This window comes from Rattus norvegicus, chromosome 15 (assembly GCF_036323735.1).
Source record: "Rattus norvegicus strain BN/NHsdMcwi chromosome 15, GRCr8, whole genome shotgun sequence".
Taxonomy (NCBI): domain Eukaryota; kingdom Metazoa; phylum Chordata; class Mammalia; order Rodentia; family Muridae; genus Rattus; species Rattus norvegicus.
This window is the reverse complement of record NC_086033.1, coordinates 45238239-45259366: the sequence shown is the minus strand read 5'-3', so window position 1 is coordinate 45259366 and position 21128 is coordinate 45238239. Positions and strand designations below refer to the sequence as shown.

At 46.9% G+C, this 21128-nt stretch overlaps 1 protein-coding gene across 2 annotated transcripts in view; it reads left to right on the top strand.

Moving 5' to 3' along the window:
- The window catches only part of Dpysl2 (dihydropyrimidinase-like 2), a 106025-nt gene that overhangs the window by 27699 nt on the left and 57198 nt on the right, over positions 1-21128 (top strand). The window contains exons 1-3 of one of the 2 annotated variants that reach the window (NM_001105717.2): positions 11014-11276; positions 14352-14440; positions 16827-17011. In NM_001105717.2, the coding sequence (NP_001099187.1) occupies positions 11238-11276; positions 14352-14440; positions 16827-17011 (313 nt within the window). In that variant the 5' untranslated portion in view covers positions 11014-11237. Of the gene's footprint in view, positions 1-11013; positions 11277-14351; positions 14441-16826; positions 17012-21128 lie in introns of those variants that run through there. The other variant, XM_006252097.5, reaches the window with a different exon arrangement.

The window sequence follows — 21128 nt, the reverse complement described above, 5'->3', positions numbered from 1 at the left end:
CATATTACGAAATCCATTCATGCATGACTGTGTGTCTAACACCAGCATCATGGAGGGTGGAGACAGGAGGATTGCTGGAGTAAGTTGGCTGCCAACCTAGCTTTAGCTTCAGTGGGAGATTTAGCCTCAAGGGAATAAGGTGGAAAATGATAGGACAGGACATCCGGCTCTCTCCCTGAGTCTTCTTCTACCTACGAATATGTGTGTACACATCACAGACAGCTAGCTGGGGGCTTCCAAAGCCATAACGAATGGAGAAATCTAAAAATATTCCTTTGAGTTTGGTAGCAAAGCAAGAATGCCCCATGCCTTTTGAAGACATTTTTTTTTCCTTTTTTTTCGGAGCTGGGGACCGAACCCAGGGCCTTGCGCTTGCTAGGCAAGCACTCTACCACTGAGCTAAATCCCCAACCCCTTGAAGACAATTTGACAAGGAAAAGAAGGAAAAGATGACTGTATTACTCTGGGTTCTCTAGAATAACAGAGCTAGTGGATAAATTGTCTGTCTGCCTGTCTATCTATCTATCTATCTATCTATCTATCTATCTATCTATCAAATCATCTACCCATCCCTATATGTTTATCATCCCACTGAGCTATCTTATGGCCCATTTCCCCTCATATCTTAATTTTTTTAAAAAGACTTTTTTTTTGAGACAAAGTCTTATTATATAGTCTAAGTTAGTCTCAAACTTGTGATCCTTCTGCTCAGCCTCTCTAATTCTGGTATTACAAGCATGGATCACATGCCTGACTTCAGTCTTGTTCTGGTATGCCACAAAGTATCCTTAAAAGGAAATTTAGAAAACAATCTCTATTTGTATGGGCCATGGAACAATACAGTATGTCCAGATACATATGACTGAAGAAGTGAAAGATGTGTGTGTTGTGGTGTTAAAAATAGCAAACTATTCATAAAGGAATTAAGGAAGACAAAGATGGGCTGGAGAGATGGCTCAGCGGTTAAGAGCACTGACTGCTCTTCCAGAGGTCCTGAGTTCAATCCCCAGAAACCACATGGTGGCTCACAGCCATCTGTAACGGGATCTGATGCCCTCTTCTGGTGTGTCTCACAGTGTACTCACATATATAAAATAAATAAATAAAATTAAAAAAGAGGTCAAAGATAAATAGAAAGAAATTCCATGCTTATTTAAAAACTTAATATGTTCTTAGCAGGGAAGATGACTTAGTGGTTAAAATGCTTGATCCCCCCAGGAATATGAGGACTGGAGTTCAGATCCCCAGAAATCCAGATAAATGTTGAGTGGGTGTGACCAGCCTGTAACCACAGCCTCTGAAGGTGAAAATGGGATCTCCAGAGCAGGCTGGCCAGAGGGACTGGCCCAATCCGTGAGCTCTGGCCTTGACTGAGAGACCTTAATGCATAGGGTAAAGAGCAATGGAGGGTGAGTCCTTTACATGCGCACACACAAATGTGTACTCACATGTGTACTCACACACATGCAAGAACATGTGTACACACATAAAAACAGAAAAAAAGGAAAACAAACTATCCACATTACCAAACTAGCAACAGCTTAGCGTTTCCTTCAGATCCCCTTGGCCCATTTTACAGAAATAGAAACCAGTCTTAACTAATTCGGAACCACCAAGGAGCAGGACTCATCTAAGTGATTTTGAGCAAGAAGAACAGATCTGGAGGCATCAAAGTTCCTGACTTCAAAATATATAGTGGTAAATACAGGGTAGTAATGGCGTAACGACGGAGGCACAAACCAATACTACATACACAGTGCTCAAAAATCAAGTCATGTCTTATGGACATGAAGGCCTGTGGTGGAGTACTTGCCTAGAAGCATGAAGGGCAGGTTTCAGTGCCAGCAATGTAAACAACAAAATCTCCCAAACCAACCTTTATTTACAAAATGAAACGAGCTGGTGGTGCTGTTCAAAGGTGTGAACCTTTGACAACAACAAAACAAAACTGAAAAAGGAAAAAAGCTACCCACCCTATGTGGTCAGCTAATCCTTGTGGAAGACGCTAAGAACTCACATGGGAGGTCAGACGGCAACAGTGTGCACAGCAGCTGCACCTCTCATTTATTCCATGGCAGGAATCAAAAGCAGAACAACCAAGTCGGAACACAGTTAAGCAATTATTTTTTTTTTTACAAAATTAAATAAGCTCTTGCTAGGTGGTCCAGGGACCCTACCCCTTGACAGGATGAAACATATGTCCAGACAAAAACTCTGAATGGAAATGTTTACAGCAGCTTTGGTCATAATTGCAAAACCTTGGAAGCCACCAGGATGTCTTTCTTTTTCAAAGATTTGTTTTTTATATTATCTTAATGTGTATGTGTGTTTGCCTGCATGAGTTTATGTGCATGCAGCATGCAGTACTCTCGGAGTACAAGAGGCCACCAGATCCCCTGGAACAGGAGTTACAGGTGGTGGTGAGCCACCATGTGAATACTGGGAACCGAACCTGGGTTTTCGCAAGACTAGTAATCTTCTTAACCGCTGAGTGCTCTCTAGTCCCCAAGATGGATGTCTTTCAATAGAGGAGCAGATTAGCAGTTTATCCACCTGATAGGATAATTACTGATAAAACTAAATGAGCTATCAGGCTGTGAAAAGGCAGGGACAACCCTATCCATGTATTGCTGAATGGAAAAAGCCAATTTTGAAAGGCTACCTGGTGTATGACTCTGAGGATATGATGTTCTCGAAGAACCAAAGCAAGAAGATTGGTTGCCAAAGGTGTGCTTGTGTGTGTGTGTGTGTGTGTGTGTGTGTGTGTGTGTGTGTGTGCACGCCTGTAGACTGTAGAGGACTTTATAGGGCCATGAAACAATTCTATATGATGTTGTACTGATGGATGCATGTCACTGATCTTAATAACCCATACACTGTATGTTCAAGTGTAAACTTGCTGGATATGGGAGTGTATGCCTATAATCCTAGCACTTGAGAGGTAAAGGCAGAGGATCGAGAGTTCAAATACATTCTCAGCTACATGGTGAGTTGGAGGCCAACCTATACCATATGCCATCCTGTCTCAAGTTCCCAACACCGCAATGAAGAGTGAACTCTAACATGAGCTATGTTTTTGAATTAATAACGTGTCACAGTCGGCTATGCTGACTCTCACCTATAACCCCAGCACTTGGAAGAATAGAGATAGGAAGATCACCACCGGTTTGAGGCTAGTTTGAGCTACAGAATAAATTCCAGGTCAGCCTGGTCTCAGAATGAGACCTTGCCTCAGTTATATCTACTTAGGTTTGCTGGTGGTAGCACATTTATTACAGGACATAAGATGCTAGCGTGTTAATAGGAAGAGAAACTGTATCTGTGGGGAGGACATATGGGACACTTGCTACTTTCTGCTCATTTTTTCCCTGTGAATTTAAGTGCTCTCAAATCAAGTTTATTGAGTTTTAAAACTGGGATCGTAATATATAATAGCACACTGTATCTTGCCTTTTTTAATTTTGTAATATGCGTGGACACTAAAAGGCTAGTGGTTGCCTGGCAACACTTGGGAGGCAGAGGCAGGAGGATCTCTGTGAATTTGAGGCCAGCTTGGTCTACAGAGTGAGTTCCAGGACAGCTAGGGCTACACAGGGAAACTCTGTCTTGAAAAAAACAAAAACAAATGAACAAAAAACAAACAAAAAGCTAATAGTTGATGAAAGAAAGTATGTAAAGACAGCAGTTAGGTGTCACAGCCAGGTCCCTTAGTGTAAAGTCTACAAAGCAATCCTGAGGTTGACCAGTTGCTGACTCTGTTCAATCTCCTTCAGTGGAGCAGGGGACGAAGCCCGTTGTCATGGCTTGAGAATCTAATAGGAATGGAAACCGAGGATGTAAGCACCATGGGAATAGACTACACTTTGCCAGAGTGGAGCCATGAACAAAGGGCAGTGACGGGGCAATAGCTGCTGAGGACACAGAGCCCAGGCTGGTGAGAGCGTGGGAGCATGTCCCCAAGTTCAGGGAAGCAAAAAGGTAGAGAGGAAGAGGCTGAGATCCAGGAGAGAGAAGGAATGAGAACAAATACAAATTCTGGAATAATCCTCAGTTGAACAACCTCTTCCCCTCTGACTGTAGGGAAGAGGAGACCTGTGCTCTCGAAGCAGTGGTGCACACCTGTGATCCAGCACTTGAGTGTCTAAGGCAGAAGGACCAAGAGTCCAAGGCAAACTGAGCTATAATGGTGAAATCCTGTCTCAAAAAAGACCAAGTTGGCAAGGGATAAAGGGTAGGTGTGTGTGATTCCGTCCCAGGAACTAGGTACTCTCCAGTCTGCATTACTTTCTTGGTGAGCACTGGCCTTGTTAGGTAGATAGTGAATTCCCCAGGGCCAAGACTGAGCATGAGCCACAAAAATGGTCAAGTTCCGTTAGGTCCTGAGAGAGATGGGGGCAGGGTGACAGAATCAAGGACATCCATCAGACTGAGTAACAGAAGTATGCTGTGCAGACATTGGACCATGGGGTCCACCTGGGAATGAAGGGATTCTTTTACTCTTGGTGACATATTGAGGGAATGAAGTTCAGACAGCTCTGAGAATGGTCAAAGTCACTGAGGTCAAGAGAATGAAGGAGAGAGGGGGACAGAAGGAGAAGGCATTGAGGAAGAAGGGGAGGAGACAGAATGTATATGTATGGATTCCATACAGATCTGAATTCTAGACACTGTGATAGCAGTCAGTGTAGCAAGAATTTTGCTGCTATAACAAACAGACCTCAGGTTTTATGACTTAAGCATAGGAGTGATTGGTAAGTGCCTCAGGTGGGTATTTACATGAAAGTCAGTTTAATTTGGGTGAAATAAATCTAAAAAACAAAACAAAATGAAACCAAATCTCAATCTCTCTAGCTATATCATAGGCCTCCCAGCCACATGGGGTGAGAATTACCTTGGTTGGGCACAGCAAGTATAACATGTCTCTGGTGCTGTAAAATGTCTATTGGCAAAACATCGCTCCCTGATTAGAAGGGGTGTGAGAGGCAGACTGTCTCAGTCCAGGAGAGGTTTGCTCTCAGACATGGCCACATTCTGCCAGTGTTGCTTTGTGAAGCGTTGCTGTGGGGCCATCTGATAAGACTGAAGGTCAGGGGAAGCAACTCTTGCAGAGGCTCTGCTTCCTTGCATGCGTGTAAACGCGGGCCAGCTTCTGGTAATTCAGTGTCTGGTGAACAGTGGAGATTTTAGAATGTTGTTGGGCCAGTGGGGGGGGGATTTCTCCATCTGATTTGGTCCACTGTGCCCCGAAAGTACAAATAGATATACCCACTGTGCATCTAGATCTCCCCATGCCTTTGAGGTAAACATTATTCTTCCAGTGGGAAGGAACACTAAGCACTTTCTCATTTAAACTCCGATATTCGTCTGTGCTGGTTCTCATGACAGGAAGTCCAGGGCTGTCTGGAGAAACTGGTTTCAATGGGGGGGGGTGGGTGGGGGAATAAGGCAGGAAAGGGATGGATGGATTTGGGGAATGTGGGGAAGTGTTTTGGAGTAGGGGGTCGAGGATAGAAATCAATGAAGACAGAGATGGTAGGTAGATCAACCACACCTTCCTTGCATACAACGCAGGGCCTGGGGTCTACAATCAAGTTCTTTATCGTGAAGACAACAGGTCTGCTGAACTATGGGGTTCTTGGATTTGAGTATTTCTCTTGTTCCAGCAGGAAGCTGTGCCTTACTGGAGGCCTCTTTGTGCCTTCCTTTCTCCATCTATATGATAGGATGCAAAGATACACCTCGTAGGGCTTGTGGGAAGATGAAAGAATTGTATGGGGTGTGTGTGTGTGTGTGTGTGTGTGTGTGTGTGTGTGTGTGTGTGTGTGTATGTATGTGTGTGTTTTAAATATTGAGTTTTAATTTTGCCAATCTGGGGATCAAATTCAGGACCTTTCATTTTTGGGGAAAACTCTCCCACTGAGCCATACCTGCACATGGAATATGTGTTCAAGCTCTCAGCACCAGGACTGTATCAGTCTGTGCTCCATAGACGCCGGTTCCTACCTCAGTAGCTTCACAGCAGCGCTGCAGCGGACTGGATGGATGGTGGAAAGCACACAATTTGAAAGCTGGCGGTAATAGTTAGCCCTGTTTTGTACAATGAAAGTGCAGGCCACGTGGCACTTTGGGGAGCAGAGGGAGCTCAGTAGGGGTAAAACTTCCTGCTAGCTCATGCTTTTTTGGTTTCCTCTTTCAGAAATAGAAGGTTTGGTTCTGTGGCTTAGTGCACAGAGGAGAATAATCTTGCTGAACTAGGCCGTGGGAGACTCAGGCTCTGAGGGTGGAGGCAGGACCAGATAATTCTGGTGAGCAGACAGGCTCATGTCTCCTGGACAAGTAACATAAAGGCTCTCTCCTAGTGTGAAGCCCACTGCTCCAAGATAAAGGAGCGAACTATATGCATACTCTTCATTGGCCACCAGGGGGAAGACTTGAGTCAGGAAGGCCGGCTAGTTCTGTGTGTCTCCAGAGACGCCAAGGACAATCTGTATTCACACGTTTGGGGAGCAGCGTGTATAATTCAGACCTTTGGGTGGTATGTGTGCTAACTGGAGGCTGGAAGAGAAAGCTTGATTGTTTGCTTCTATGGAGTACCCTGATTTCCTCTGTGCCCCAATACCCGTCTTGGACTCATGTAGTCACGGGATCTTCAGGACCCTTTCAGAGCCCACAGGGGACAGTTCACATAGGCCCAGTTCTGGTAAAAGCAGTGTATGACTGTCTTGATGATCCTCACCGGCCCCACCCAAAAGATGCATCCTCGGATGGTGGTAGCCATGCTGGTGTCATGTGTGGCTGCTTAGCTGTCCTTTGGCAATCTGTGCCCTTTGGGGTTCCATAGTCAAAAAAGCAATCACTATTGCCTGCACCCATCTGCAGCAGAGCATTTGGTTTTGGCACTGCTGGATCACTGCTCCTTCTCTTGGCTGCTGTGTCATCCTAAGCTCTGCAGACCGCATCGGAGGCTGCTGGCCTCCGTGGCTCAGGGATTTGTGGTTTTCTTCTTGGCCACATCTAGGTTCCGATCTTCCCGTCAGCATTTTGTTTCTGAGTGTCCCTTCCCTGTGACATTCTCAACGTTGTGCTTCTGCACACAGTGCCTCAGAAGCAGAAATGGTTACTTTAGCTTTCCACAGGGTAGGAAAATGAAACTAAGAACCTTGGAGGGCTGGGCCTGGACAGAGATCATACTGGGCAAACTCCTGAGGAACTGAGAGCATCTGGTCACCCTGGAGCATCAGAATGACAGACTTCGGCTCACCGCCCCACTTCCTGGTATAAGCATCTTATAAAGCCCCCGTGGGTGTTCTCTCTGCTCCACCCATCTCCACAGACATCTTTTCAAAACGTAGAGCCCTCTTGCTACATTCTTTATAAGGGTGAGCCATCAGAAAGACTTTGTCACAGGTTCTTAGCTCTGTGAGTGCAAAAGAAAGAAAAAAGAGAGAGAGAAAGAAAGAAAGGAAGGAAGGAAGGAAGGAAGGAGCTATCTTTCCCTTAGGGGCTCGGTGCTGAGTTGCATCACACAGTATTTGGACATTGGACAAAGGTTTGGGGTAAAGGAGGGAGAATGAAGAATGATGGAGAGGAGGAACAGCTTCAGAGGATGAGGGCGTGGCTACACAAGAGGGTGTTTGCTGAGCAAGCACAAGGCCCTGGGTTAGAGCCCTTCTTCGACTACTCTTCTCCAAAATAGGACATCAGAAAATATAGACATGGGAATATTTTTCTAGGGGCTCCTTGTATGATTCTGAGGTTCACCTCAAGATTAATGAGGTTCCCCATTACATGCAGTTTGCTAGGAGGAACAGCATAAATCGTAGGCAGCTTTTCTTCCCTGTCCCCTCTTCCCACAAGAATAAGCTTTGCCAACAGAATCCTGCTGAGGTTCCAAGGACCTGAGGGGCAGAGGAGCTGTGTGGCTGGAACCAAGACCCAGCACAGTGACAGTGCCAAAGAAAGACCAAGTCTGATGTGTTTTCTGGCATGGTGGTAATGTGGAAAAGCCTTTTGGTTTTACCTTAACAATGAAGCGACAAAGCCAACTTATTCATGTACCAATCATTAGCATATGCTGTGGGTCAGGCAGTGTGCTGTACAGCATCTACTCTGAATAAAAGCTCGACCAAACAAAAAACCAGAAGTAAAAGAAAAGGAAGCACACTGTGCTTTCCTGCCCTTTTTTATTTTGAGATACAGTCTTGGTAAGTTGGTCAGACCAGCAGTGAATCCTGAGTTTCTCCTGCTTCAGCTTCCTGAGTAGCTGCGGTTACATGGCTATGCCACCAGGCCCAGCTAAAGGCCACTGGGCTCTGAGCAGGCTAGGCAAGCACTCTACTATTGGGATGTATTCTTTTCTTCTCTGCTAGGAGAGGTTTACTTTGAAGCTCTGGGTGGGGACTGTGTGGGAGTCCAGGGGGATGGGCATGTAGTGGAGGCTGAAGTCAGTCTCTGACAGGTCTCCTCAAATCTCCCCTCAGCTTTCTTCAAGACCGGCTGCCTGGGGTCTTGTCTCACAGAGACACCAGTGCATGCCCTCTCCTGGTGCTCGGTGAGGAATTGTAGGGAAGTGGGTTCTGGAAGGGACTGAATGCAGAATAGACAGATTCATCCTTGTTGTCGAGCATTTAATCTTTAAACACACAGAAGTCTGACTGGAGGCTGGCTCCAATATCCTATTCCCAGATAATGACTTCCTAGGGATTGTCCATTGAGTGTCTTTAAAGAAGAGCTATCAAATACAGCTCATCCTAACCGATCACTCGGTGCAGATGCTTCATTCCCTTTTTATTTTCCTGCACTGAACTGAGCAGTAAGTTTGCTGAGATATGACGATTACAAGTACTTTCCTTCATTAATTAAAGTTGTGTTTTTTTTTTTTTCTTTTCTGGGGCCTTCTATGTGCTCTTAAGCTCTAGTTAGAGCAGATAAATCAGTTTTAACCTTCTGTCTCTGGACATTTATGGGCAGAAATGTCAATTACCATGGGTTAAGACCCTTGTATATATGGCTGTAGGAAGGGGTTTGACACTAATAAGATGGATAGATAGGACAAAACAAAATATTCCTTAGCAAATTAGTAAATAACAAGATGTGTTTAAAGCCATTAAGATCGGGAGCAGGAAAGTGCAACAAAAACAAACAATGTAACTAGAGGCAATTTGGTCTAAATTAATTGGAATCTCATTAACCTTGCCTGACAAGTAGTTACTCTTCCCTGTGATTTAATAGGGCCCTCCTCCTGCTGACGTCTAGCTGAACCTTACAGTGAGCTTTCCTGGTAGGTCTTGCTTTATTTTCATCTATCCATCTGTTTGTCCATCCATCCATCCATCCATCCATCCATCCATCCATCCATCCGCCCACTCAGCTGTCTATGTATGTAATTGCTCAGGCGGGTCTTGATCCTTCTTTCTCTGCATCCTGAGTGCTTATATGAGGATTACAGCGCCTATCTAGTTGCTGACGCCAGTGCTTAGGTATCAGCTTGGCCAGCTAGTGCACATTGTTCAGTTGGAACAAGATATGGGGACTGGCCTCTGTTTTCAAAATGCACAGCTTTAATCGGAACTTGAACGAACTGATTAAAGTGAAGACTGCCTCATACCCCTCCCTCAGGGACTGTTAAATTTTTAAGGCAGGGATTGAAATTTACATCTCCTTTGAAACTAGAAAGGCAGAAGACCCCTACCTTGGCCAGGTGAACAAAAGACAACAAACAAATAAACAAACGAACAACAAAAAGACTGGGAAACCCAGAATAATTCTGTCTTAGAGCTGGCTAATTCTTGTTTAGGTGTGAACCAGTTAAACAGATAACTCCTTTTGCAAAAAGGTGCCCAATGTCCTAGATTAAGCAGTGTCCACATGCATTCTTTGATCTCAAGGTGAGAAGGTCAAAGCCATGCCTCAGCAGAAGTTCTGTCATCTGTCTGGAGAACCTTCCCTTGACATTGTTAGGATACAGCCTGGTTTGATACAGTCAAAGGCTCCCAGGTCTATTTTACCACTAGGGTCATTAAGGGAGGCTTAGTGACTAGAGCTTATGTTTCTCCATGACTCAGTTTCCTCTTCTGTGGGATATAACCTCTCCTATTACTTGTTATAGCTCCTTCATAACCATTTTGTTGCTTCTGGCCTCAGGATGTCCCAACAGTTTTTCCTCCCTAGATTTGCACGCGCCGCAACCACACAAAGGAGTCAGTCTTAGCATGCTAGCCAGGAGGGCGGCCAGGGTGTTAAACTGGGGCTTTTTTGCCCCACAGGAGCTGGCCTCCATCTCCTATTCTTGATAGCGGGCAGTCACAAAAAACCGTTCCGGGTTAGGGGTGGGGGTGGGGCGTCCGGTGCCCGGCAGCCCAAGACCTTCCCGGATGCTGTCCTTGTTCCTCCAGCCGGCAGTCTCCTGCCGCAGCAGCCGCTGCAGGGCGGAGGCCGCGCCTGGCGAACAGGGCGGGGGAAGCCGCGGTGCAGTCGCGCGCTCGCCGCTAGCGAGGCCATTGGCTCTGCGCAGTCACCCCACGCGGGGCTGCAGCGGCCGCCTCCGCGGATTGGCGCGCGGGCAGGCGTGTGCATGCCGCCCGGGCTGTACCGAAGCCCCTTAGTCGCGGGCTTGCGCCCCCTCCTCACCCTCCCGGGATGATCACCCCTCCATTGTGCCCTGCATTGCAGATGAAGCATCTGGGGCCGCTGCCAGCCTCAGTCCCTGCTCGCCCGCCGGGGCACACAGAAAGGGCGCGAAAGGCGCGCTCCCAGCTCGGGCGCACGCACCGCGCCCTGCGCGCACTGCAGCAGTTGCTGCCTGGGCGCTGAGCCCCGCCCCGCCCTTCTTATTTGCATATCCCACGATTCGGACCAATCAGTGAGCGTCTCTCGCGAAGCGGATGGCTTTTGCCTGGGAGGAAAGGGAGTGGCTGGCGGCGCATGCGCGGTGGGGGCCGACTGGAACCAAGGCTTTTATTGCTGTAGTTTATTTCCACCCCCTTCCCTCCTGTTCTCTCTCCCTCTCTTTCTTTTTTCCGCCCTAGCTGGATCTGTGTTGGAGGAGAGAAAAAGAGACAGAGGATTGCATCTGTCTCTTATAGTTTTGAAATCTCCTAATAGCAAGACCAGCTAAGGGATTGTACCTTTTTCCTACAAATATAAATATATATATATTTTAAACCAAGTCTTTTTTTCCGGCTCTCTTTGCTTTAAAGCTGTCCTCTTGAAATTACTTCCCCCCGCCCCCCGGAGAGATGTCTTATCAGGGGAAGAAAAATATTCCACGCATCACGGTAAGTTTGGTACTTGGGAAAGGCGAGCAACCTATTGTGACATAGAATATCTAAGAAATGCATTTTAAAGAGACTCAACTTTTCCTTCTTGTTGCCAACGGAGGCGATGGTGGTGAAGGTGGGGGTTGGGGACTAGAGATGTAATAACAGTTATAAGGCAGGCAATTTGCAAGGCACTGAAATAGGCGCGAGAGTGCATGGAGGTAGCCTTGGGTAGCGCGCCAGATCCGCTGTATCTTTCATTGTCAGCACGAGATGCTGCAGCGCTGCCCGCGGGGTGCAAGCAAATGGATGCCAGATTGAATATGCATGGTCGACGCTCTGATATTGTTCTCCGGCTGCGTGCGGCGAGGCTGGGATCCGGGAGCTTGGTGGTGGGGAACTGGGATAAAAGATCCTCCCGTGTCTTCCGCCCTCTCCAGAAAGAGCTTTCTGGAGCCTTCCTCCTGTGAGAAAGAGCGAGTTACAGCCTGGAGGCGTCATGACAGGGAGGGATGCTGGAAAGGGCAGGGTGTACCGGGATGATGCGGAGGGAAGGGAGGATCGGGACTCGATGATGAGCAGAGAAGGGCAGGAGCTTTTTGTGGACGCGGAGGACCCTAGGAACCCTCTGGTTTGAGGCTGGGGTCTTGGCAGGATTTCCTTTCCGGCTCCTGTTCTCATCTTTTCTGCTCCTTCCGCCACCAGGGAGGCGGCCGTGGTGGCGCATACAAAGCGGTCTGGGCGGGTGGGCGCTGGGGACAGCAGCGAGCAAGCTCACGGAGGTAATGGCGCTGGCTGCGATTGGCGCAGATGGCCTGGCCGGTTCCAGACAATGATCGTCGTGGCCGAGGTGCAGTCCTCTTTCAGGGCCTCTATCCGGGACAAACACCTCTGCGAGGAATTCACGATGTTCCGGGATGCAGAGGGTGGTGCCCTGCCTCCCCCGCCCCCTCGCATCTTTTACTGAAAAAACAAAACAAAACAAAAAAACAAAAAAACAAACAAACCTCACCGATCTAATTTTCTACATCCTCGAAGGAGATCCCAGGCAGGGAGGATCGCCAAGAAAATTCATTGTTATATAATGCTAGGACCCAGGGTTACGCAGATTCAAAGGCATCTCAAATAGGGAAGATGGGTTTTAAGGCCGGATTTGAGAAGGAGCTTTTGCTCTGCTTGTCTCTGGGGCCCTGGGACCCTGGCCTCTTTTTCCTTGGTGCACAAGGACACACCCATCTGCAGAAGTAGGAACTGTTGCCCAGAGGAGGGGGCGTGTGCCTGGGGCTTTTAGCTTGGGCTGAGTTGTTCTTAGGAGAGGGTGGGTACTAGCCTTTTCTCAAGGCACCCCATCTCCCAACCCCCGCCCGCAAATCTTCGGTACCAGATCCCAAAGGGCTGACACACCGGAGGCAATGGTAAATGTTCACCGCGCTGAAGAATGGCATATGGGCAGTGGGGGGTTGGGAGATCTCTACCAAACCTCACGATTTGCTGTTTTCGTGCACGATCAAGACAAAATTGTTTTGACAGTATGGAAGGGAAAAGAGGCAACCGACAAGACCACTTTTTAAAAGAGCGCCCCCTCCATCCTTTAAAGTTATCTAGGTCTGTGCCCTAGGACCTATTGGCTCTCTCCCTCTGTCACTGTGGCCAGCTTCTAGAAGGCTCTAGATTGAACAGACTATAATTCCGACCTCTTCTCCCGCCCGTTGACTGGGGGATTCACAGTTATGTTTTGCTACAGGTACTGCTGTGAGGAAGGGGAGGTGGTAAAGGGCAGGACTTCTTGCCTCCTAGACAACAGACAATCCCCTCAGGGGAGAAAAGGAGGGATCCTTGCAGGCTTAAGCTCACTGAGCCTCAGTTTCCCCACGGTAATAGAATTTTGCTCCATTCACTTCTGAGAGGTTCCAAGGCTCTGATAGCATGATATAAAGATTAGGTTTAATAAAGATTTTTGGTTAACCCTCTGCATGTTGACTGTTTTCAAGGGCTTTCCCAGTCCCTTCACCTGAATGGATGACCCTACAGTGTAAAACTAAACTGATCTTGCTTCTCAGTGTAACAGAAACAAAAAATATTTTCCAAGCTCAATAGTGGCTACATTTGTGTGTAACTGTATCTTGTTTTCTTTGTTCTGTAGCAGTATATGGATACTTTAAGGAAACTATAATTTCCTTTTCTTGGTAGTTGCAAAATGCAAGTGACACTCGCTGAGATTAGTTCTGGGTTAACTGTTACGAAGATGAGTGCTGTTCTGAAAGGAGCAGCGTAATAAACGGGCACTGTTTGTACAGTGTATATCTCTTCTGAAATAATAAACCCGTACATCCACCCAGCCCGAGCTGGTGACACTGCATACATCCCGCCCACGAGATTTTGGATAGCTGTGCATCAGAACAAAGCCTTTCTTCTTTTACACACACTAGGCTTTCTCAGTTGGATTATCGTTTAATATTTTTTTTTAACCTAACAGTGGATCAACCATCTGTAGTGGTATTAGACTTAAAATCCCCCGTGTCTCTAATCGATCATGAAGCTCTGTTCTTTACCTGTTAAATGGGTGTGTGTTTTTAGAGTCCTTCCCTTGCACTTGCTGTGATTCACCCCACAGATAAATGAGCATGGAGTGGATGGGCCGAGCTGAAGACTTGCTGTGGCCGGTGATCCTGTGTTTGTGTAGCATATGCTATGACAACAGACTTTTGGTCTGTTTTCCATCCCCCCAACCAAAACTTTGCCAAGACATGACTTTCCTAAATGTGGGTGGAATTTTCTTTAATTATTTATTTTGTAAAAGATGAGGTTTAGCCAAAAGTAATTTCAGAAGCATTGTCTTCTTTTGCTGAGATGCTCTGTAATTGCCCTTTTGCTTTCAGGTCTGAATTGTTCTTTAAAAGGTGGTTGTTTGTCAGGGGTGAGCATTGCCAGTGGCTTCTGATGAATCAGGCAACGAACAGCTTGCCTCCAGTAGGTTCACCTTGGTTAAGGTACCTTCCAAAAATCAATGTGCCCTTTACCTCCCTCTCCTCAGGAATGACTGATGCTTCTAGGGCAGTTATGCGTCTGACTTTGTTCCCCTCTCTGTTACAGAGCGATCGTCTTCTGATCAAAGGTGGCAAGATTGTGAATGATGACCAGTCCTTCTATGCAGACATATACATGGAAGATGGGTTGATCAAGTAAGTACAATTCATGGCTATGGGAAGGTATATATGTGCAGGCGCGCGCGCGCGCACACACACACACACACACACACACACACACACACACACACACGAGTGTTCCTGAGCTTCAGCTCCTTTCATGTAAATAGTCTCAAGCTTTGATGACTCCAAGAGTCACTGGGCTTGAGCTGGGAATGTTGTAACGTTGGTAGAATGTGCATCTGGCATTGGTCAGGCACTGCCAAAAACCCCAAAGTGACCAATTTAGCATATTTTAAGCTTGTTTTTAACAGTGGTAATTAATAAATTTGGGAATTCAGATTCGGAGAATTCCAAGTCATGGCACACACAAACACCCAGGTCTTATGTAATTTACTATTTTTAACAGAGGCGACACAACAGCCTCTTGTTGCCAGCTCCTATTCTTGGTTTGTGAGAAGCTCCACTGTAGTTATATGGGATGGAGTACTCAGGCATAGGATATAAATGTGAATGCAGCCTGTCCTGTTAAGATGTATATCTGCTTGCTTAGTCAGGAAGGGTCACAGGACACTGAGTTAATTACCAGCAACTCAGACAAATGATTGCCTAATCCTGGAAGGATTTTAGATTTTATTTCTTTATTTTTTTAAGTTTTTCCTTATAGATTTATTTTATGTATATGAATATGCTTCTTCTATGTATGTCTGTGCACCATGTCTGTGCCTGTTGTGTCTTTGAAAGTCAGAAGAGGGCATTGGATCCTGTGAAACAGGATGGTTGTGAGCCGCCTTCTGGATGCTGGGAATTGAACCTGTGTCCTCTGGAGGAGAAGCAAGTGCTCTGAAGAAGCCATGTCTCCAGCCCTACGTTTCAATTCTTGAAGTGGTTCCCAGCACAAGTCAGGCCACCCGGTGTTGCTTGTGCACTGGGTTCTGAGTTTGGGTATCCTGGGACTCTGGAGGGTAAATTGAACAGAGGACAACAATATCTTTATGCCTTTCCTCTGGGGACAGCTCACAGGCTCTGGAGAGAGAGCACAGCTGCTCAAAGACAAACATCATGCCGAGTGACATCTTTTAAATAAGCAGTGTTCCTCAAACTCCAGCAGCAAGTGAGTCTGGAGGAGGGTGAGCTGGGCTGGCTCTGATTGCTTGGAAGCTCACACCCTGACTTATGAAGCCAAAATGGGTCTTAACGTTTCCATAGTTAATGCTTTCTCCATGTGTGTTTGTCTGTAACAGTCCCAGCTCTGAGCAATCACAGGCTATGACTTTCTTATTCCTTTGGCATCCCAATCATAGGAGAGCATGATGGGTCTGGCTGAGGGACACTGGCCTGGAGTGGAGCAGCCCGATGCTATTTTTAGTATAGTTCATTTGTCTGAAAAATTCAACTCCTCCTTGATTAATTTTTCTTTTTAAAAATTGGTGAAAAGATGAGGTAAAATTTAAAAAAAATTTTTTTAAAAATTGGATGATGAGATCTTGACTCAAAAATAAAGCCCTACAGCCAGGTGTAGCGGCACACACTTTTAATCCACACCTAGGAGGTGTAGACAGGTTGTTTGTGTGAGTTTGAGGTTAACTTGGTCTACATAGTAAGTACCAGGACAGCCGGGGCTCTGTAGAGAGACACGGTCTCAAACAACACAACCCAGCACAGAAAATCCTCACAAACAAACAAAAGCTGCCACAAATCCCCCTCCCCCAATGGATGTGATTCGTGTCCCCACCATCGTCATATTTGTTTTCCTACCTTTATCTGAAGCCATAGCACCTGCTTCCACATTGCAGTTGCTGGAATTACAATGCTATACTTTTTCCTTTTCTGTTTTTCCCCTTGTTTTGCTCTCTCTCCCTCTCCACTTGTCCACCTCCGTTTTTCCCACAATGAAAAGGAAAATAGGGCAAACAGATGTTGGGAAAGAGAGTGGGCTCTAGAGGGAATTGTTATTGGAAAACCAGCTGAATGGGGGCTGTCAGGAGAATGTTAATACAAGTGTTTTGGGGGCTTTGTCATAGTCTTAGAGGTTTCTGATGACTTGTCACCAAATGGGGAGTTTGCTGCCCCGTGTCAGTTCCGTTTAGGCACAGGGACCTCATTCTTTAGTTCTATAGTTCAGGTGGGCTAGGAGCTCACTCTGTAGCCAAGGCTGATTTTGAACTAGACACAATCCTCATGCCAGCCTTTCAAGTGCTCGGATAATATGAGCCCTTCTGCCTAGTTTCCTAGTTCATTCTGCATCTGCTTATGAGGATGAGGAATGGGTGGGGCTCCCATGAAAGATTATAGCAATGACCCAAAAAGTGCTCATCGTGCAGTGAAGGTGTGCTTATAGCTTAATGAAGACAGATAGATGTCAGACCCGATTTGATCCCACCTTTCCCTGGCACCTCTCTCACCACCTCTGCTTTCTTAGGCAAATAGGAGAAAACCTGATTGTGCCAGGAGGGGTGAAGACCATCGAAGCCCACTCCAGAATGGTGATCCCTGGAGGAATTGACGTGCACACTCGCTTCCAGATGCCAGACCAGGGAATGACATCAGCTGATGACTTCTTCCAGGGAACCAAGGCAGCCCTGGCCGGAGGAACCACCATGATCAGTAAGGCTTGGACACCATCTCCTTTAACCTGAATTGGGGCAGTGTGGAAATGAGTCTGTCACTAGAATCTGCCGTTGGTGAACTGATCAGAGCTTTGACTTAACCAATAGGGAGGCCACTGAGAGTGAACTGTCTTATTTCCGGAGCCCTAATTTCTGCTAAACTTCACTGCTACAGTTGAGCTTGAGGACGGGCTTGGGGGAATTGTAGAGACGGGAGGAGGCCTGGTTGCTTTATCAGCTTTGACACTTTTGTCCTTCTTCACTTCAAAATGTGCCTGGCTTGTGAAAATATGGCATTTGAAGTCATAAATATTAGATTATAAAAATTCTAAGGATTCTTCTCAGAATGAAGACAGAATAAAGGAAGGGTTTTCTGTTTGTTAGTTTTTCAGACAAGGTCTTAGGTAGCCCAGGTTGGCTGCAATCCCTCTATGCTGTACCTGAGGCTAGTTCCTGATCTTCTCCCTTCATCTTCTGCTTCCCACATGCTGGGATGATAGGCATATGCTACCATACTCAGATGCATTGGAGTGTTCGCCTGAAAGCTCCGTTCCAATGATAGGAAGCCGTCAAGGGAGTGCTTTCTAGCCTGCTCTGGACACTGAATGAGTTAGGCTACTGTGCTCAGAACAAGAGACACTGATAGGAGTTGTCCATGAGATAGGAACGCTGTAGGCACCCACAGTGGTGCCCTTTTACGTCATCCCTCTCAGGGTTTTGTGTTCTTGGTTCAACCAAGTCTAAAGTGTATTCAGCAGACACAGCAGCTGTGTTCACGCTTCGCCCGTGAGTGGTTTGATTCCAGTGTGCCTTTTGACTGGTGGGTCGGGGGAGGTGGGGCAGCTGCATAGTGGCCTATCAGAGTCCTTTGTTAGAAAGGGGATTTTATCCAAAGGCAGAAGTCAGTACTCAGTACTGTGGGGCTGGGATCAACACTGAAAGAAAGAGCCTCACAGTTTGTGCTTTTTGAAGCCTGTCTTTCGGGGTGCTTTTCAGTGATGACTGTGGCTTTCGGGATCCTATCATTTCTCTGAAACCAGATGAACAATGTCCTGTGTCCCCTGCATTTTAAATTGTACCCAGCTCCCTGGTGTTCCTGCCATCCTGGTTTTCAATCTGAAGTGTTGGGAAGACAGCCCTCTGTTCCCAGACAGACCCTCCAGGGCAGGTCCTTGCTGCCCTGTTTTGCTCCAGACTTGGGGTGATGTTCTTGGGAGAGCCCTTCATGGACACCCCTACCTTAGCTTGCTGGTCTTTTTGGCTGCTCGGGACTCTACTGGCTGAGTGGTCACTTCCTGAGCCCCCACCCCTTTTTCTGAGTATCAAGAACCAAAAGAAACCCAGACCACTCAGACATCAGCTAGAAAGGCCAAGTCAGGGAGGTAGCCTGCCTCAGCCTTGAGTTGAGGTGGACGCCCGAGGCCTATGCTTTGGTCTCTGAGGATTAGAATTCCACAAACAACATTTCCCCAGGGGGTGGTTGGTTACAGGAAGCATCACCATGCCTCTGTGACAAAAAGTACCCATCACTAGGAATCAGGAGTCTAGGGATTGGGTCTCTTTTCAGCACGAACTTGCTGGGCATTAGATCTTATCTGTACAATAAGTATTTACATAGCTAATAAAACGTCCTTCCCATTCTTACACTGGCAATGCACTAAATACATATATAATTTATATAAATTTATGTACAAATATAATTATGTATAAATATATTTATGTGTAAGTTATGTATAAATATATTTAAACATAAACATAAGTATATGTCTGTTTTCCTGTAGCCACCTGTCCTTTGCTCTGCAGGTGCAGAAGGGCTTGTTTCCTCTCAGATTCATCTAGAAACCAGAGGAGAGCCTGACACGCACCATCTATCACTTCCTCCTGTCTCTGCCATTGCTCCTTCTCTCCTTGCGCTTGACTTGAGCCACAGCTCCAGTCTGCTGCAGCTTGTCCCCTCCCAACCCTCCCCTGCGGCAGGCCATATCCCTTCTTGCTACCCTGACGTCTCTTTGGCCTTCTCACTCCCTCACTCAGCACCTGTGGGCTTCCTTCCTTTCCTAGGTGGAGGCATCGTCCTCTTTGATGGCCACTAGGGGAGAGGGTGCAATGGCTGGCTCTGTTTCTTTGGATGGGATGTGGTAGTGCTAATGGGGGTTCAAGATGCAGTCCGTTTAGTTTAATAGCAAGGGGGTTTGATGAACAATCCTAGAACAAGGGCCGAGCACATCTCTCAGCAATAGCACTTGGCGTATTCAAGGTCCTGAGTTTGAATCACAGGTTGTAAATCCTGGGTAGAACCACACCTTGCAGAAGGTGGAGAGGGGGAAAGTCTGAGTGAGGGTGATCAGGTGGGCCCCGAGTTGTCACACCCAGCCTCTGTCAAATTTGGTGAAAAATGCCATGACTCTTGCAAAAATCATCATGGCTGCCAATGAGGACAGGGTTCCCAGCAGCTCACTGCCTTTCCCCAGGAGAGGAGCGGTAATGATGCAGGTGAGAAGTCGGGGTGTTTTCTCTGTATTCTGCTTTCTGGGTGCACATACATTCTTCTTGGCTAAAGTGTGTGGCTGAAGCTTGCTCTGCCGGGCAGGGGCATAGCTTCATGTAACTCAGTGCCTGCTTCTTTAGAGCCCCTGGCTTCCTGAATACACATTGAGCCAGAAGGGGAGCTTTGGGTGTTTTCGGTTGCAAAGGTGATGAGCTTCTGCCTATGGTGGAAACAGCCGTTGGGTAGATTGGCACAGAGACTGCCTGCCCCCTTCCCTCTCTTTCTCATACCTCCTCTAATCTAATCCCTGTCAGCTGTACAGCTGTGCGAATCTTCACCTCTCTCCTTGCTGGCTTTGGTTTTCCTGTCCCTGGAGGTTCTTTTTCCACCTGGCAAGGCTCTAGTTGCTGAAGAAAATGCAGCCGAATGTTCCCGTGTAAAGAAGGTGACACATCACCAGATTACTAGCAGAGAGTGTTGTTACCGTAAAGGCAAGCTGCTGTTGGGTCTTACACAATGGGATCTTTGTGAGGGACCCAGTGTGGGGTGGTAGGATGCCCTTTGCCCTTTCCATCCAGGGATGGGTGGGCAGAGACCCCAGACATTGCCTGCTGGCGGCATCCAGACTGGCCCCACGGTCATGGTGGTGGCTGGAGGTGGCTGCTTGTGGGGGTGACTGGAATGCTGCTTTGGAAAATGGGGATTGGTTCTGTGACCCCCACAAGGATACTAACATTTGAGAGCACACTGTCTCTTATGTAAGAGTGGCATAGTATTTACATGTCTCCTACACACGACTTCCTGGAGACTTTGAATAACCTCTAAATTATTCATAGCTCCCAGTACAATATAAATGCTGGGGGAAAATTGTTGCCATGCTGTGTTGTTTCAGGGTGTGTTCTAGTTTGCTTTCCTGTGACTGTGGTACACTGGACGACCAAAAGCATCTTGTGGAGGAAAGGGGTTATGTCAACTTACACTTCCAGGTCACAGTCCATCTTTGAGAGAAGTCAGGGCAGGCACTCAAGCAGAAGCTCTGGGGGAATGCTGCTTCCTGCTCCTTTCGGATGGTGTTTAACTAACTTCCTTACATAGCTCAGGCCTGCCTACTTAGGGATGGTGCTGCCCACAGTGGGCTGGGCCCTCTCACATTAATCATTGGCCACAGGCCAATCTGATGGAGGCAATTCTCTAGTTGAGGCTCTTTCTCCCCAGGGGATTCTATGTTGTCAAGTTTGCAACAAAATAGCCAGTACAAGACTTGATGACAAGAAAAGTCCACCCATGTTCAGTAAGATGAAAAAAAGGGGAAAAAAAGGACCCGGAATTAGTTGACTTATCAGATTTACTGTGTGGATACAGAGTGCAACTCTCTGAAGCCTTTGCTGGCTTCTCAGGCCAAATCTCCAAGGACAGAAGTTGCTGTTGCTGACCTAAGTTCAAGGCTTTTCCTGGAGGTATGGAACCTGGGCTCAGTGCACCCAGTGACTCCTCTGCTGTGTCCCCAGTGCCCAATTCCAGAGCATTGCCTCATGGTCACGCTGGCTTGTTTCCCAGAGCCTTCTTGGATCTTTGGTCATTCCAGTGCATTTTGTCTCTATAGCCAGCCGATTTCAACGTTTCCTTT